This window comes from Pantherophis guttatus, chromosome 7 (genome assembly GCF_059756535.1).
Source record: "Pantherophis guttatus breed Tessera chromosome 7, ASM5975653v1, whole genome shotgun sequence".
Lineage (NCBI taxonomy): Eukaryota > Metazoa > Chordata > Lepidosauria > Squamata > Colubridae > Pantherophis > Pantherophis guttatus.
The window spans coordinates 48,296,374-48,314,033 of NC_142069.1; the positions used below are offsets into that span (position 1 = coordinate 48,296,374).

The following is a 17,660-nucleotide window of genomic DNA, read 5'->3' on the forward strand; positions in this document are numbered from 1 at the left end:
GTAAGTCTTAATATGAGATCTTACCAGTGTTCGGTCAGGTTCGGAGCAACTAGATCTCCAACTGCTCTCTAGGCATCTTTTCTGGCGCTTCATCTCCCTCAGCTCCTCAGAGAACCAAGGAGCCAGGTAGACTCGGCGACAGGTCAGAGGCCGCACAGGCACGACTCGGTCCAAAGCGTCAGCAGCCGCCCTATCCCAGGTGGCCACCAACTCCTCAGCCGAGCCATGAGTCAGAGCCTCAGGAAATGGCCCAAGCTCCATCTGGAACCTATCAGGATCCATCAGGCGCCTGGGGCGGGACCATCTGGTCTGTTCCGCCTCCCTGCGGTGGGGTGTGGCGGTTAGAAAGTCAAGCCTAAGAAGGGAATGATCCGACCATGACAAGGGCTCAGTCACTAACTCCCCTATCTCAAGATCATTCATCCACTGTCCAGAGACAAAAATCAAGTCCAGAGTGTGTCCTCCCGTGTGCGTGGGTCCGTGAATTAATTGGGTCAGGTCCATGGCCATCATGGAAGCCATGAACTCCCGAGCCGCCTCAGACGCTTCGCCGACAGATGGCAAGTTAAAGTCCCCCATGACCATAAGCCTGGGGGTCTCCACCGCCACCTCGGCAATCACGTTGAGGAGCTCAGGCAGGGCCGCTGACACGTGGCAGGGAGCCAGGTACGTAATCAGCAAGCCCATCTGCCTCCCTTGTCCCCACTTCACAAGGAGGGACTCACATCCGGCTATCTGAGGTACAGTGGCCTCCCTTGGGGCGAGACCTTCCTTTACCAGAACCACCCCCCCCACCCCTCCCCTGGGACCTCGGCTGATGAAATGCGTAGAAGCCTGGAGGACACATCTCGACGAGGGGGACACCCCCCTCCTGGCCCAACCAGGTCTCCATAATACCTACCAGGTCTGCACCCCCCTCCTGAACCAGATCACAAATGAGGGGGGCTTTATTTACCACGGACCTGGCATTGCAGAACATCAACCGAAGGCCCCGGGCCTGAGGATCTGAACAACCCAGGGTGCAAGATGAGCATTGAGGGCCGGAGCATGCAATCGCCCGCAGACAGCGAGTGCGCCCTCCCCTAACACGATATGGCCCCCTGCTCCCGCCGTATCTGCCCCTCCCACTCACAATGCCGATGGAAACGCCCTCCCCAATATAGGAACTAGCCCTTTAAAACCCTTCACGGCACAGGACTGGACTAACTAAAGAATCACTTCTTCCAAGTTACAGCAGCCTGCTCCATTAGGTCTTGCAGAGAAGGCTTGCTATGGATATCATCAGTGTGGGCCCTACCTCTGGTGGGTCCCAGGAAAGATGCTTTCTATGCTATGGTGTTTAGCCTATGAACATCCTTCCCTCTGAAATTAGATTGGCCCTTCTGATTTTTCGAAAAGCCCTCAAGATCTGGTTATGCTGCTAGGCCTCGGGGCTCCCAGGGAACTGGAGATTTGTCTGAATGGCTCAGTATTTCTTCTGATCATTGACTGACTGACTGACTAAACAAGCAAGCAAACAAAAAACAAACACTACTGTGAGTTTTTTCTTTAAATTTTTATCTGTTTATACCCATAGTTTTACTTATTAAATTAAACTATGTTTTATTTTATCTTAATAAATCAAACATTTTCTTCCATCTAACAAAGCATCTGCACCATAGGGAAGAGGTAGACTAACTTACAATGGGAATGAGCAGTTTGCGCTACTGGAGCTGAAGAACTTTGACAACTGTACCACTTTGAAGAGTTTGAATATAATGCTTACAGTCCCCATGTTTGGCTGCTGTGTATATCAGAATGCTTTGTGTAGGTAGAACAGCCATCTGGAGTGGCTTATATGAAATATGTTTTCAAGGAACTGTAATGTTATTGACTGGACTATATATTTGGAACTTTCTGATTCTAGGAGAAATCAGTCAATGAGAAAGATGACCTTTGAAATGGTGGAATTGATTTCTTAAAAAGAAGACAATTGGATGAGTGACTATTAGGAATAACTTATACCCCATAAATCCTTCCACTGCATAAAGATTGGATCAGAGGGCTCAGAGGTCACTATCCCATCTAATATGCAGTGTGGGTTTAAGGTAACAGTAATAGATATGATACAATAGATATGATAGATATATGCAAAGAATTTTGCTGTCTGACTGATTAATTATTCTTAGTTTACACTAATTACTTTTAAATGTATATTTAGACCTCCCTTTGCCTTTCCAGGATGTAAGTGGACATTGCTTTTTAAATACAATTACCCTTTCCTTGGACTTCTAAGGATAAGAAAAATCTTAAATCAATGTGTAATGTACTGGTAAAGACTGCATCGGGGGGGGTGTCATGTTCAAATCAGAGATGGGTTTCAGCAGGTTCTGACCAGTTCTGGAGAACTCGTAGCGGAAATTTTGAGTAGTTCGGAGAACCGGTAAATACCACCTCTGACTGGCTCCGACCCCATCTATTTTCTGCCTCCCAAGTCCCAGCTGATCGGGAGGAAATGGGGATTTTGCAGTAACCTTCCCCTGGAGTGGGGAGGGAATGGAGATTTTACATTATCCTTCCCCTGCCATGCCCACCAAGCCACGCCCACCAAGCCACGCCCACAAAACCGGTAGTAAAAAATTTTGAAACCCACCACTGGTTCAAGTATACCTTAGATCTAGAACTTGACTGGGTGATTTGGGGCTAATCACTCCAACTAACATGTAGGGTTGTTGTTCTGAGGCTAAAGTTAAGAGAGATCTCCAGATAAGCTGTTTTGATATCCTGGTTGAAAATGGGATATGAATTTGACAAATATGACAAAGTTATTGAGTAAGTATTAAAGAAATCTAGAGAGCCAAACAATTAATAAGGGACTTCCAGTGAATTAATAAATATCAGATCTTTATTTTATTGGAAAAATCTGGACATCTGTAGTGTGCTAAGAAAATGCATATAAGCTTGTCATTTTTATCCCTAAGCCAAACATGCTTGCTTGAGCTCACTAGGAATAAAATCCTTCAGTTTATCATTGTCATCACTGTGCAGCAATAACTGGAAGAAGCTTTATGACTGCAGGCTATTTCTGCTTTCAAAACCCTTCTTGGGCTTTTTTCAATGTTTTAACCTGAATCTTACATTTCCCTTAAAATTCTTGATGTCTTTTATGAGACTGAAGTATAATATTTCAAAATATACCCATTTTTAAGACTGGGTTACAAATTGAAGGTACATGATTTCGATAAGGATACAAACCTTTTACTGAACTCATATTCTTGTAATATGATGCTTACTTCCATCGTTTTAAAGAAAAAAAAAGAAAAGATGACTACAGGAAATATAGAATTATTATGAAGCCTTTTATGAAGGGAATTTCAGACTTTCCAGTACAGTAATCGCCTAAAATAATAAAAATGTTTTGTGACTCTTCCAATGAGTAATGCTACTGATGATATCAACAGCAGCAATAATAATAATAGTGTCAGCACTTACTGGAACAATTGTGTGTGATCGTTTGCACTGTACTCTTTAAAATCAAGATGCAAATTCCCATCACTCCAGTCAGATGGCCTGAGATGATGGGATTGAATTTTCAGCATCTGGAGACATACAGTGGAAGGAAAGCTCCTACTGAAACTTTTTTTGTGGGAGATCAACCAGACTCTGATGGCATGGATGTTGGTGAGACTTGCTACAAAAAGCAAGTCTTCACTTGCCTACATGCTAATGAATGGAGATGCCTCCAACGCTCTGTCTATTCTATTGGATGCAATTCTCTTCAGCTAAAAATGCCACCATGGCTGTGATGTCCCTTCTTAGAATAGAACAGATTTTAGAATGGCCTTTCTAATCTCTAATCTCTGTGGCAATGGCTGGAGCCTCCCATAGGGGAAAGTAAAATGATTTCCAGAAACAGGGTTTGGGTGTCCTTTGCCATAGGGCAGGGGTGTCAAACTCACATCATCACAGCAGCATCACGTGACATATCAGGACTTTTTTCCCTTCGCTAAACCGGGCGTGGGCAATGCATGATGCATCTGGCCCGCAGGCCGGGAGTTTGACAGCCCTGCCATAGGAGGAAAGTTAGGAGCCTCAAAGTGCCTGAAAAACCTTGCAATCTGTCCAGCGTTCTAACTACACATGGCCAGTTGGATAACTATAAGAAACTTCCTAGCAGAGAGTGAGTACAATAACACTCTCCTATTTATTTTCCACAGCAATTTGTGTTCATTGCCATGCTTTGACTTTATGGTGAGGAGGGATAGGAAGATAGTAAATAAAAGCTATCATGAGTTATTGTGCTTGCATGTTTGATGTCAGAATGGTAGCCTGATTTCTCATATTGTCTAAGATAATTTGATAAGGTAATTGACATTACGTTGTACAACACTTGCAACTGCTGGTGTCTCTATTCTCTACTTCCTGAACTGAAAGTACAGGTAATCTCCGGATTATGAACATTCCCTTAGCGAACATTCGAAGTTATGTGATAAGTGCCCCCTAGCATTTACGAATAACTCCCAAAATTACAAATGTTGCAACAACCACAGTTGTTTGCTCTTACGAAGGATGGGAGAGGAAGCAATTATGGGGAACCTAAGGGAGAGAAAATGTGGTAACTACGGATTGAGGGAAGACTTGGGTGGTCTGAAGTAGGTGGCCTGTTCCATTACTATGCCCCGATGGCCTTCCCCTCCCTGAGATACCTCATGTTCACTTAACGAGCCAATTCGATTAGCAAATGCATGGAGGGAGTGATTGCCTTCATTGTATGAGATTCACTCCTATGAATCCTCGGGTTATGAATAGAATGGGCAGGGTCCATTACATTCGTAACTCGAGGACTACCTGTAGTCTTCGCCAGTCATTATATTTACTAGCTACTTATACTCCATGAATTAGTTTTAAGTCTTTCCATATGATGACATGCACCACCTATTTTGTTAGCAGCTTTCATAATTTAATATATATTGTGTGAACTGCTTCTTTTTTTCTATCCTGAATTAGTTGTATTGCAAAAAAAATAATAATGGTACTGTAGGTGTTGGTGAGGGTTTTAAAATCATTTATGGTATTTAGCTATGTTTTAAAGCTAGGCTATTTCAATAAAAGTTGGTCTGATTTTGTTAGAAATTTCCTCCTTATCTTCAAGAGTGCTTGTGAAATGAGGTTCATGGAAACAGAAAGCACTGAAAAATTTTTAGGCTTTGAGAGGTTTCAAGGAATAATTCATAGCACATGCTTTTTTTTAAGTTTTGAAACTAGGGAAAAGGGTAACTTAAATCAAACTGAGGCATGTTTAATTGTAGTTTCTTTTGATAATTTCTTTAAGTCTCCTTGAATTCATAAGAATACAGATCTCTATATTGCAACATTTGTTCACATAATCATTGAGGTGTATCAGTGCCCAGTGTGTAATTTTTTTTATTTAAAAACGTCTGCCAAGCTTTCTTCTTGCTGCTCCAATTAACACATTCAGCGCACGCTTGCCATTGAGTGGTCTGTGTATATGGGTTAAACCACTTTGTTATTTGTTCAGATTGCATTGTTTGTAGCAGGAATGAGCTGTGCATTGTTTATTCTGTAAACCAAGCAAGCAAAAGAAGAAAGCGAATAAAAATAAATGGAATCTTAAGTGATCAGAGGTTGTAAATAACAAGAAGTAATTATTAGGTTGGAGGAAACCTCTTGTGTTTTCAGACATGGTTCAGTCCATTGAGTAGCGTTTATCTCCTCCCCTCTGGCCCCACTTCAAATGATGGAGACAGAGAATAGTGAAATTCTAGTGCTAGGATTCCTCTTGCTGTCAGATCCATTGTTAACTTTATTTCATTTATTAAAGTGTTCTTGCAATGAAGATCCTATCTTCTTAGCTTACCATTTCTTCTTTTTAAGTATTTGCTTTAAGATGTAGAGATAGTACCTTTGATTATTTTAATGCAGAGTCAGACGAAGGTAAAGCAGTGTCCTTTTATTGCCAGAGCTGAAGCTGATTTTTGAGTGGTGGCAAGCTGGCTGGTCAAAGGGGCCAATTCTCTCTCTTGGCTATTAATTCTTTTGCCACTGGCTGTTTGTGAAGTGTAGCTCTGGGCAATAGCAACAGAAGATACACAGACCGGAGCCTGTGGGCTGGTGAATGAGATGGAGCGTTTTTTTGGGTTGGTCAAGCAGATAAGGAGATCCAGGAGAAGAAAAGGCAAAAAGTATCGTCCGGAGGAAGATTATCATGAGGGCTATGAGGATGTATATTATTATGCCTCAGAGCACTTTCCAAGTAAGGACTGTACAAATGTTTTTCTTCTGTTACTGTGACAAAGGGGGTTACTATTGTTTTAAGCTTTAAAAAAGGCATTGCAGCCTGTTTTTCTTTTAAGACATGTTGAAGGTGGTGGCTTTTTGTATAAGGCTACTATATTGTGTGAATGAAAGGAAAGCTCTGAAGAAAGGATTAATATTTTCAAGTACAGTTAATTGATTTCTATTGTGCAAGACTTTTATTAAATCACTCTAGTGCTTTAAACTTACACTGCAGACAATTTATAACCGTACACGTGTCTCCTGTGTGTTTGCTTCAGGGCCATCTATATAGAGTACTGTAAGGAAATATCATTTTAAAGCACTCTGAAAATGGGTTTGCTTACACAAAGATTAAGGTTGAAGTTAAAAATAAAACTGAATATAAGACAGTCTTTTAACATTTTTTAACATTTGCTTATTTTCCTCAATAGAAAGTAAAGCTGGTTTATTTTTCAGGTGTTCATTCATAGCATTGTTAGAGAATGAAAGAACTATTCTGTTAATTTATTCTGCAGCCATGTGCCTGCCACTGCATTTTATAAAAATTAGGAGCAATTCAACATCAGTATTTAAAGCTTGAACATACAGTGTTCATAATATTCTTTGTGTCTGCATATTCCCTGATCTCATGTTTTGTCTTGTACCTATTCCAGTACATTTAAAATGCCCACAGATTCCTACAGGAACAATGGGCAAGGGAGCCACACATAGGCTTGTCTGAATTTTACTGTGCCATGCTTAAGCTAAAGAAATTGACAATATGAGTAGTCATAAACTAACTGATGTGTAGGAAGGACCATCTTAGCAATCATCAGTTTCGGTTCTGTTTATTCATGAGCATAACACATTTCTTTAAAAAATGTGTATCAATCTATGCTTTTTTATTCATAAATATAAAAGATGGCTTACAGTCTACTTTGCTGTGTGTTGCAGTTTATCTCCTTTTCCGGGAGGAGGAAAAAACAGAAGTTTTGCAGTTTTGGAAAAGTACATTGCTAGAATCATGTGGCAATGCTATATTTAGCAACAACACAGTTTTTGATATAGTATTGTCATTTTTAAAAAAATGTTGGTTGCATTGTATTTGCTTAGTCTGTTACTCCTACATGTAAAAGCAATGAATTCATAACAGGATTAATAATATAATAGTATACTTATCAAGTAATCAACATAAATATACTATGCAGAGTACAGAATCTGAAAGTGATTAAAATGGTAATTTGTACAACTTCTATTCTTGTACAATTTTAGAGTCTACAACTATTTAAACTAGGTTTCTCTTTATCTTGGAAAATAAAATCAAAAGAAACAAATAGGTCACTTAATTCTATCAAAGCAGCTGTTTTTTGAATAACTTTATTTTGCAAGCATCTCTCCATTTAGAATGAACGGACAGATTCTTCTCCATGTAATTTTCCATGTTATGAATATAGTCATTCCAGGGTGGATTTATGTTACCAACCAATATACCTCTCAAAAGAAATCAAGAAAATAAAAAAATTCTTTTTCTATTAGTAATTTATCATACTACCATCAGTTATGTAGCTGTTTTAATTTGGTTTATAACATTTACAGATTGCAAATAAATTTTTGTTTTGAAGTTGGGAAAGACTGTTTAACAAATAAAACTGATTTTAGTAGGGTTCAATTATAAATATATGGTTAGTCGTAAGTGATCTTAAAAGTAATATATATAGGATATTTCATAATTGTCAAAAGATCTGAATATTTTATCATATGATTTCTGATACTCCATTGAGTATTGGAATACATAGTTACTACTGTATAGAAATGTTATCTCTCATACTTTACTTATTTGTACAGTAGTTAAATTAAAGTAATTTCTTTCTATGGTACAACTGTTATTGTTTTATGTTGTGGGGAAGAAGCCTGACTGATTTATAGAAGAGAAGAAATTTTTGAAAAAGACACAACCCATTTACCTTTATATTCATTTTAAAGTGTGACTCTGTGTCTTCTATCCTACCGGAAATCTACCAATTAATTTGACTTATTCCCCTTTCCCACTGCATCTGCAGATATCTACAAGTGCCTGTGGGTATCACTATCAACCCTCTCAAGTAAATCAGGCAGGAAATAGGAATAGGTGAATTAATTCTACTTTATTGTAAGATTACATTAACAAAATCTTGCAAGTCTGAAAGTACAACCTTCCTGCCCATGACTTTTTACTGCTTGATCCATTAGGACAAGTGTTTTCTCAGTTTCTTTCTGTGACTATTAAGCGATTCTGGGCTCCTGCCCCTCTTGCCTGATTGTTTCCAAGGCAGTATCTCTCCTTTTTCCTCAAGGCTATCCATGCATTCTATTATATTGGGTCTTCCTTTAGCAGCAGTGAGAAAATATATCATGTATGTTTATGTGTGCGTGAAATGAGAAAGCAGTCAAGTTAGAAATAGTTAATTATATATTTTTTGAGAAAAATATAAAATAAAGCACCATATCTGATGGCCTGAAGTACTATGTACAATGTGTATTAATAACTATGTCCAAAACTTCGTTATGCAAGTGTAGTATTGCTGCTCATCTCCCAGTTTTAACATCTTCAAAATCTTAAATATAATTGTAATCATAAATATAATTATTAATCACTTTAAAGTGATTAATTATATACCATCAAGTTGGCATAGACTCTTTGTGACCATATAGATAGATTTTCTCTGTGACAATCTGTCCTTAACCTGGTCCTTCAGGTATTCCAACAGTGCACCCATTTCCACTGTAATTAAGTCCATCCACCTTGCTGCTGGTCATCTTCTTCTTTTCCTTCCTTTACCATTCCCAGCTTCAGAGCCTTTTTCAGAGAGCCAGGCCTTTGCATAATGTGTTCAGAGTAGGATAATTTCAGCTTGGTTATTTGTGCCATGGTTAAGATTCTGGGCTTGTCAGCTGGAAAGCCAGCAGCCCAGGTTCGAGACCTGAGCACCACTCAATGGGGTGAGCTCCCGTTCTAGCTCCAGCTCCTGTCAACCTAGCAGTTCGAAAGCATGCAAATGCTAGATAAATAGATAAATAGGTACTACTTCGATGGGACATTAACAGTGCTCCATGATATCATCCTGGCCACATGACCACAGAAGTGTCCTTGGAGAGCACTGGCTAAATGGAGAAGAGCACTGACCCCTATAGTCGGCAACGCCTAGCTGAATAAAATCTTAATTTTTACTATTTGTGCCTTGGGTGAGAACTCTGGTTTGATCTGTTCAGAGATCCATGTGTTTGTTTTATTGGCTACTCAGATACTCTCAAAGAGTATTTGTGTTTGTTTTATTGGCTACTCAGATACTCTCAAAGAGTTGTCTCCAACACTAACGTTCCAAAGTATAACTTTTGCTTCCATAGATTGTCACTGAGAATACCATTGCTTGTACTATTTTGAACGTTGGAGGTACAGACACATCATAGCATCTGAAATTTTTCAAAGCTGTTAATAACTATTCTAAAATAAAAATAGACACATTTAAAACACATGGAATTAACTTAGGTAAGATTGTGTTAAACAAAACATGAGAAATTTGTTAAAGAATTTAAAACTGTTCCAAATCGGACATTTTTCAAGTTTAAATGGAATGTTCCAACCTTACTGGAAGTTTTCTGTCCCAACATTTCCAAAATAACCTGTAATTGTTCAAATTTGAAATGCATTGCATACCACTATCTATAATATAAAGAGCATTTAAAACAATGAACATACTTTGTTGCTACACTGAGCAGTTGCAGCGGGAAACTGCTGCCCAAGCCCTTTTGATCATGGAGAGTATCCAAGTATTATTGCTTAGAAAAATGGAAAGGAACGCATTTCATTACATTTCATACCCAGCTACAATTCTGTTAAGTGAGATTGAACAGTGAACCAAATTATATGTAATTATATACAGTATATGAATGCAATCTTGTTTTTGTGGGGTCCTTGGTGCTCTCGAAACCTTGTGGTTTCCTGGGAGACATTTCAGTACCAATCTACGTAGCATCATCAGTCTTGTTTTTCTTAATGCATAGACACAGATAAATCTGCAGCTTCTTTATAAAATGTCATGACTCTGGCAACTTCATTTTCAATAATCACAATAATGGGAATGCATTATTATATATACAATGTTATTAAAAGTTTTAAAAACAAAGATTAAAATCAGTACAAACTAATAGATACCAAGGAAGAAAAGAGGAGAAGGAAATCAATGAGAAAAGGAAAATGTAAAGGAAAAATAGAAAAGAAAGAAAAAAGATGTAAAGAAGTGGCTTCCAACCTCCTTTACAGCAATTATAACTATAATTATGACTTTACCTTTCTCTAAAGTTACATCATGATTCTATTCTTTCTGTAACAACCCAATATAATCATCAAAACCATAAATCATGCATTTTTTTCAGTTTTACGCAAAAAGTCCATAAGCCATATAAAAGGAATGCATTTAAATAGATGCTGCTTTACCTTAATCTGTGACAGATCATATGTTATGGTTCTCTGTGTCTATATACCCTATTTATATGGATAGGAGTACATGAGAAAAAGATGATTTTTAACAGATTACACTTTCAAATAGAAAATGTGTCTAATCACAATAGCTTAATTTATATACTAATATGTACTTTGACTAACTACACTAAGTTACATCACTTAGTATTTTGGACACATTTGTTAAATCTTGCAGAAATGAATCACATTATCATTCAGTAAACAATTGCCCTAAATCAGGCATCCACATAGTCCAGTTCCATTTCAATATTTGTAATAATTTAAGTAAAAGACATGGAATCACAGAATTTGTGGGAACCTTGAAGATATTCTATGAATCTAATGAAGTGTGCTTCACCCCATGAAAACTTATGCCTTTTAATAAAATTTGTTAGTTGAAAAATGTGCTACTAAACTCTGGCTGATTTCTTGCCCAGGACAGAATCTTCAGTGTATCCCAGATAAATGACTGCCCAACCTTTGGCTGAAAATCTTCAGTGGCAGAGCAGTCATGACTCCAGGCAACTTGGTTGTTACACACTGCCTAATTGTTCTCATGGTTGGGATATTCCTTCTTACATTCAGGATTGGAATTCCTTCTAAAACTACATTACTTGTGATTAAAATTAATAAATGAGACAGTAAGAAAGGCAGTGACTATATGAACCAATGCTCTATTACCGTGATGGTGAACCTATGGCACGCCCTTTCTGATGGCACATGATCAGAGCCCTCTCTGATGGCATGCGAGCCATCGCCACAGTTCAGGTCCACTGTGCATGCGTGCATGGCTCCCCCGGCCAACTGGTATTCGGGTCTCTGCCACTCATGCACGGGGAGGTGGGATGCGGGGTGCATGAAGGGGGCTGCGCGCACATGTGTGGAGGGCAGGGCACATGCACAGAGGCCACACGCACATTGCATTTTGGGGGGTTGGGTGCATGCGCACCCACTTTGGGCACTCGGCCTGGAAAAGGTTAGCCACCACTGCTCTATTATTTATATTTATTTATCTAATATATTTGCATCTCAGCCTTTGCCATGTTGCAACAATTATGAGTGCCTATTCCAAACTCACCCTTTGTGCTTTGTAGATATATAAGAAGTTAATCAAGTTCTTTGTAATTTATAAACACTCAATTGATGTTTGTATTTGTGGAGAACATGAATAATTGATTGAATTTGACATTTATATAATGAAATGCTGTAAATAATCATAGGCTCAGAAATTAAATATTTGAAAGAACCGTACATAATGTAATCATATAGCTGTTGATGCCTAGTTAGAATTTTGGTTTCAATTTTCTGTCAACCCACCTTTGGATGTAAGATTGCAGTTTCATTCTAAGTCATTGCCCAGATTTAATGGAAGCTCCTGTACTCAAAGAAAGCCAGTGGGTTTGAATCTTGGTAAATAATCTGGTGGGGTGGTTGAAATATATATTTTAGATTCTCCACAAAAAATAATAGAGCAGTTGTTGTTATAGCACATAGCAGGACAAAGGAAAAAGGCTTTGCAGCCTGCTACATTCTATAATATTCCTGAAGCTGTTTCACAATGTGTGGGAAATACTTAATTTTCATATTAATTATGATAATGCCTTTGTGAGTAAAGGATCAAAGAAACTTTTTTTTTTTTAAATTTGATTTATATGCCGCCCTTCTCCGAAGACTCAGGGCGGCTTACAATGTGCTCAGCAAAACTTTCTTAAGAGTCATGAACATTTGCGAGAATTTTAAGTAAAAAACTCAAATATAGACTCTGATTTCTAAACATTTAACAGAAATCTGCCTTAAATTTTGATATTTTCATGTAGAAATGTATTTTTCTTTATTTGAAAAAAAAACAAGTATCAAGGTCAGAAGTATGGACTACAGTTCAGAATCAGAGGTAAGATAAGACAATATCATGGGAGAAGAAATTACTCATCATTTCAAAGGTAGAATTGCCAAAGGGAAACAATAATAGTAATAGCATTTATATAACCACTTCACACTGCTTTACAGCCCTCTCTAAGCGTTTTACAGAGTCAGCATATTTCCCCCAACAATCTGGGTCCTCATTTTATTGACCTTGGAAGGATGAAAGGCTATGTCAACCTTGAGCCAGTGAGGAACTCTTGGCAGTGAGCCGAATAAGACTGAAATACTGCATTCTAACCACTGCGCCACCACGACGCAAAATAATGCTTTCTTTTGTTTTCCTACGTTTTTAGAATTGAGTTCCCCAACATTTCCAGCTTTGCAGACTGGCAGGGAGGGAAGGAATGTGTCTGTGCAAGCAGTGAGTACACGTGCAGCTCCACCATTTCTACAACTCGATTCCAAATGGTTCAAGGCCTGGTAGTGGGCTGTGGCCGGGGGTTGGAGACCCCTGTTTTAGAAGCTTCTAACAATGTGTAAATTAGCAATATTGTCTATTATTATTATTAAAGGTGGATGCTCAAGGTAAAGTTATAAATACCAATTGAAATGTTGACCATTCTATTTAGCTCTCCTGCAATTGGAAGGATGAAGTTAATAATTATCACCAAATGGTGTAAGTCTTACAGTACTTTATATAATGAAATATAATAACTGAACCAAAACAGCAACTTTTAATTTCTCAACTATCCTTAAAAGGTAGAGCCAGTTGTTCTGAATTCTGACTACATGCATATCGAAAGTTAGTGAAGGAAATTTACCACTCAGCTGTTCCTCATATATTTATTAGTAAGATATTTAATACAATTATTGAGAAGGCAATGTAAGTTACCAAAAAATGGGCACAATATTGTCATTATGTTAAATTTTTCAGAAATGTCCATTAATGTGCAACAGTATCATAGCTTAAGGTAAAGGTAAAGGTAAAGGTTCCCCTTGCACATATGTGCTACTAATTCCCGACTCTAGGTGGTGGTCCTAATCTCCGTTTCAAAGCCAAAGAGCCAGCAATGTCCAAAGACGTCTCCATGGTCATGTGGCCAGCATGACTAAATGCCAAAGGCACACAGAACGCTGTTACTTTCCCACCAAAGGTGGTCCCTATTTTTCTACTTGCATTTTTTATATGCTTTCGAACTGCTAGGTTGGCAGAAGCTGGGACAAGTAATGGGAGCTCACCCCATTACATGGCACTAGGGATTCGAACCGCTGAACTACCAACCTTTCAATCAACAAGCTCAGCGTCTTAGCCACTGAGCCACCACGTCCCCTATCATAGTGTAAATTATTTATTTATTTATTTGTTTCCATTTCTATACCGCCCTTCTCCAATAGGACTCAGGGCGGTGAACAGCCAGAGTAAAAAACAGAACATACAAAATTTAAAAAACAGTTTAAAATGATTAAATATTTTTGGCCGTAATTTAAAAACAACCCAATTTAAAATCAATTTAAAATTTAACTCAAGCCAGCCCAGCTAGTTGAAATAAATAAGTTTTCAGGGCCCAACGAAAAATCCGGAGGTCTGTTATTGTACATATCTCTGGGGGGAGGTTGTTCCAGAGGGTGGGCGCCGCCACAGAGAAGGCTCTCCCCCTGGGGGTTGCCAGCCGACATTGTCTGGCGGACGGCACCCTGAGGAGGACCACTCTGTGCGAGCGTACTGGCCGGTGGGAGGCTATTGGTGGCAGAAGGCGGTCTCGTAAATACCCCGGCCCTAAGCCATGGAGCGCTTTAAAGATGGTCACCAACACCTTGACACGCACCCGGAAGACCACTGGGAGCTAGTGCAGCTCGCGCAGGAGAGGTGTCACATGGGAGCGCCCCGTTGCCCCCATAATCCCCCACGCGGCCGCGTTCTGGACCAGCTGGAGCCTCCGGGTGCACCCCAGGGGGAGCCCCATGTAGAGAGCGTTGCAGTAGTCCAGACGGGAAGTGACAAGTGCCTGAGTGACTGTGCGTAGGGAGTCCTGATCTAGAAAGGGGCGTAACTGGCGTATCAAGCGAACCTGATAAAAAGCCCCCCTGGCCATGGCCGTCAAATGATCTTCTAAAGACAGCCGTGCGTCCAGGAGGACGCCCAAGTTACGAGCCCTCTCTGTGGGGGTGAGTGATTCGCCCCCAATAGCCAGCGATGGCGTCAGCTGGCTATATCGGGACGCCGGAAGCCACAGCCACTCGGTCTTGGAGGGGTTGAGTCGGAGCCTGTTTCTCCCCATCCAGGCCCGCACGGCCTCCAGGCACTGGGACATCACTTCAAGGGCATCGTTGGGATGGCCTGGGGTGGAGATGTACAGCTGGGTATCATCAGCGTACTGATGGAACTCCACCCCGAAGCCACGGATGATCTCACCCAGCGGCTTTACATAAATGTTGAACAGAAGGGGCGAGAGGACCGACCCTTGTGGCACCCCACAAGCAAGGTGCCTCGGGGTCAACCGCTGCCCCCCTGTCAACACAGATTGCGACCGGTCAGAGAGGTAGGAGAACCACTGCAAAACGGTGCCCCCCACTCCCAGCCCCTCCAACCGGTGCAACATGATACCATGATACAATTATCATAGCATAAACAAAACAAAACATTTGAGTGTTATTAAAAGGGATTTCTGGACAGGAAACATTCTGGTGTTTAGATGTTGCATTAATGCAGATATTATGCTAAATATCCAAAAGTTTTCTAGAACTTGTAGGATGGTATCTTTTTCTTGTCACAGGCCAGAGGTGGTATTCAGCTGGTTCGTACTGGCTCTATGACATCCTATTTAGGCACAGCTTTGAGGCCGGGCGCATGCATGGAAGATGCACGTGTGAGCAAAACGCATGCGCGGAAGGCCAGGTGCATGCGTGGAAGGCCAGGTGCATGCGCGGAAGGCCAGGTGCATGCACGGAAGGTCAGGTGCATGCGTGGAAGGCCAGGTGCATGCGCGGAAGGCCAGGTGCATGCGCGGAAGGCCAGGTGCATGCGCGGAAGGCCAGGTGCATGCGCGGAAGGCCAGGTGCATGCGTGGAAGGCCAGGTGCATGCGCAGAAGGCCAGGTGCATGCGCGGAAGGCCAGGTGCATGCGTGGAAGGCCAGGTGCATGCACGGAAGGTGCGTACAGGCATGAAGTGAGCGTGTACACGTGGGTGGGGCGAACCGGTGGTAACAAAATGTGAAATCCACTGCTGTCACAGGCTAACAGAAGTATACACATTTCAGTATCTATAATGCACTGAGGATTTTAAAAATAGAAATGTATAATTTTTGTGTATTTTTTCAGCAAAAAAGCTTTGTGTGTGTGGGAAGGATAGTGACATTAAAAGTACCATTATTTATTTGCATTTTGCAAATAAAAGCTTAAAACTATATTTCTAGTACTTACATTTTTCAACGTAAGAGCTGTTGTGAATAAAAAACCAAAATATCTCAAAGCAATTTCCAACTTCATCTTTAAAAGTTTGATTCTATCGATATTATTAGCCAAGCAAACAAGGCAAACAAACAAATGTTAGGGGTATCTGGTCTTATTTCACTGAGCACTGAATTGTTAAAACTGTTCCTGGGCTTGTACTGCTTCAAGCTTCAGAGCTGGACTCATAGGAATCAGTGCTTGTCCATGCAAAATTATCCGCTTTACCTAAAAAATATAGAAAATGTACAGTGAAAATATACCCAGGCAGGTGGGGTAGAGGATGGCAGGCAGCAGGAGTCACATCAGAAATTTCAACATATAGAAACTTAAACTTAGCACAAAGTACATTTCATGATTTGGGAATTTGTTTTTAGGAAATATGAGATGACGGGATTCTTTGATTGTAGAAGTATTGCAATTTATTATGATCTAAGAAGCATTGTGCTGTGTGTATGTATGTTCATGGTTTTAAGAAAAGGCAGATTTTACTTTCTCTTCTCCTCCTGGATCACTGATGGGTTGCTACCGGTTCACCCCAGATCGTGCGAACCGGTAGCAGCGGTGGGAGGCTCCGCCCACCTGCCCAGATGTCTCTGCGCATACACAGAAGTGTTGCGCATGCACACAAGCGCACACACATTCACGAGCAAACCAGTAGTGATGGGGTTTGAAATCCACTACTGCTCTGGATGTTTGGGTAAATTCACTTGTTTGGTTAAATGTCCTTAGGAGACTATTTCAGAGATCGAGGAAGTCAGGGAAAGAGTTAATCTGGTATATTCGGTTACTTTATAACAAAGATTATATTACAATATGATAAAGAGAGTAGTCCAGGCTGCTCCTAGTGAAGCCTACAGCCTGCATCTTTAGGAGAATCAAAAGGGTCAAGATGGCGATCATGTCTGTGTGATTAAAGCCTTGACCCTTTTTAATGGGACCCGATTAAAAAGAAGCCAGGCGTTGACTGCACAGTCATGACTTATATTTTAATTGTTTTGTTCCTTTTTCTGGTTGCTTGTATGTTTATTATTTTGGATTTATTTTATTTATTTTTTTTGGATTTTTTTGTAGACATTCTGTATAATGAGAATGCTGCTATGTGTAAGGTTCTTCGGTAATTGCCTGAATTAAAAGTTATTAAAAGTCATTTTTTTCTCAGAAAGATTTAATGAGATGAATATGATAGCGATACAAGATCTAAGTATTTTTGATTTAGAATAAACTACTATACATTAGAGGAAAGCCTTTCTAATTCTCTGTCTTTCTGTAAGTAACAAAGAGGCAAGACACTTAACTGATAGCAGGGAATTTTGCAGCTGATTGTTTCTATAATAGTATCCTTGATCAGCCTGTGAACCTATTCTTACACAATGTACTGAAACCCCAGTGGACCCTTTGGAAAGGACGTGGGGAAACATTGTTTTAAATGAGCCATTTTGGTTTAGTGTTAGAGCCGTGAAGGTACAAAGAAAACTGGTATAAATTACATATCCTCGTCAGTTCTGAAATAATTGGTGCATAAAGCAAAATCATGTATAATATTTCTCATTGCATATAATCAATCTTGTGATATGTTCATGTATAAAGTCTCA

At 40.0% G+C, this 17,660-nt stretch overlaps 1 protein-coding gene across 25 annotated transcripts in view; it reads left to right on the forward strand.

Moving 5' to 3' along the window:
• The window catches only part of GRIP1 (glutamate receptor interacting protein 1), a 369,729-nt gene that overhangs the window by 88,125 nt on the left and 263,944 nt on the right, over window positions 1-17,660 (forward strand). For 16 of the 25 annotated variants that reach the window (XR_015728732.1, XR_015728733.1, XR_015728734.1 and 13 more), the window contains exon 1: window positions 5,733-6,253. The exons of the other annotated variants lie outside the window; for them this stretch is intronic. Coding sequence is in view for 13 of the 16 variants with exons in the window: in XM_034403223.2 (XP_034259114.1) it covers window positions 6,121-6,253 (133 nt within the window). In the remaining 3 variants the exon portion in view is untranslated. Of the gene's footprint in view, window positions 1-5,732; window positions 6,254-17,660 lie in introns of those variants that run through there. 25 annotated transcript variants of the gene reach the window in all.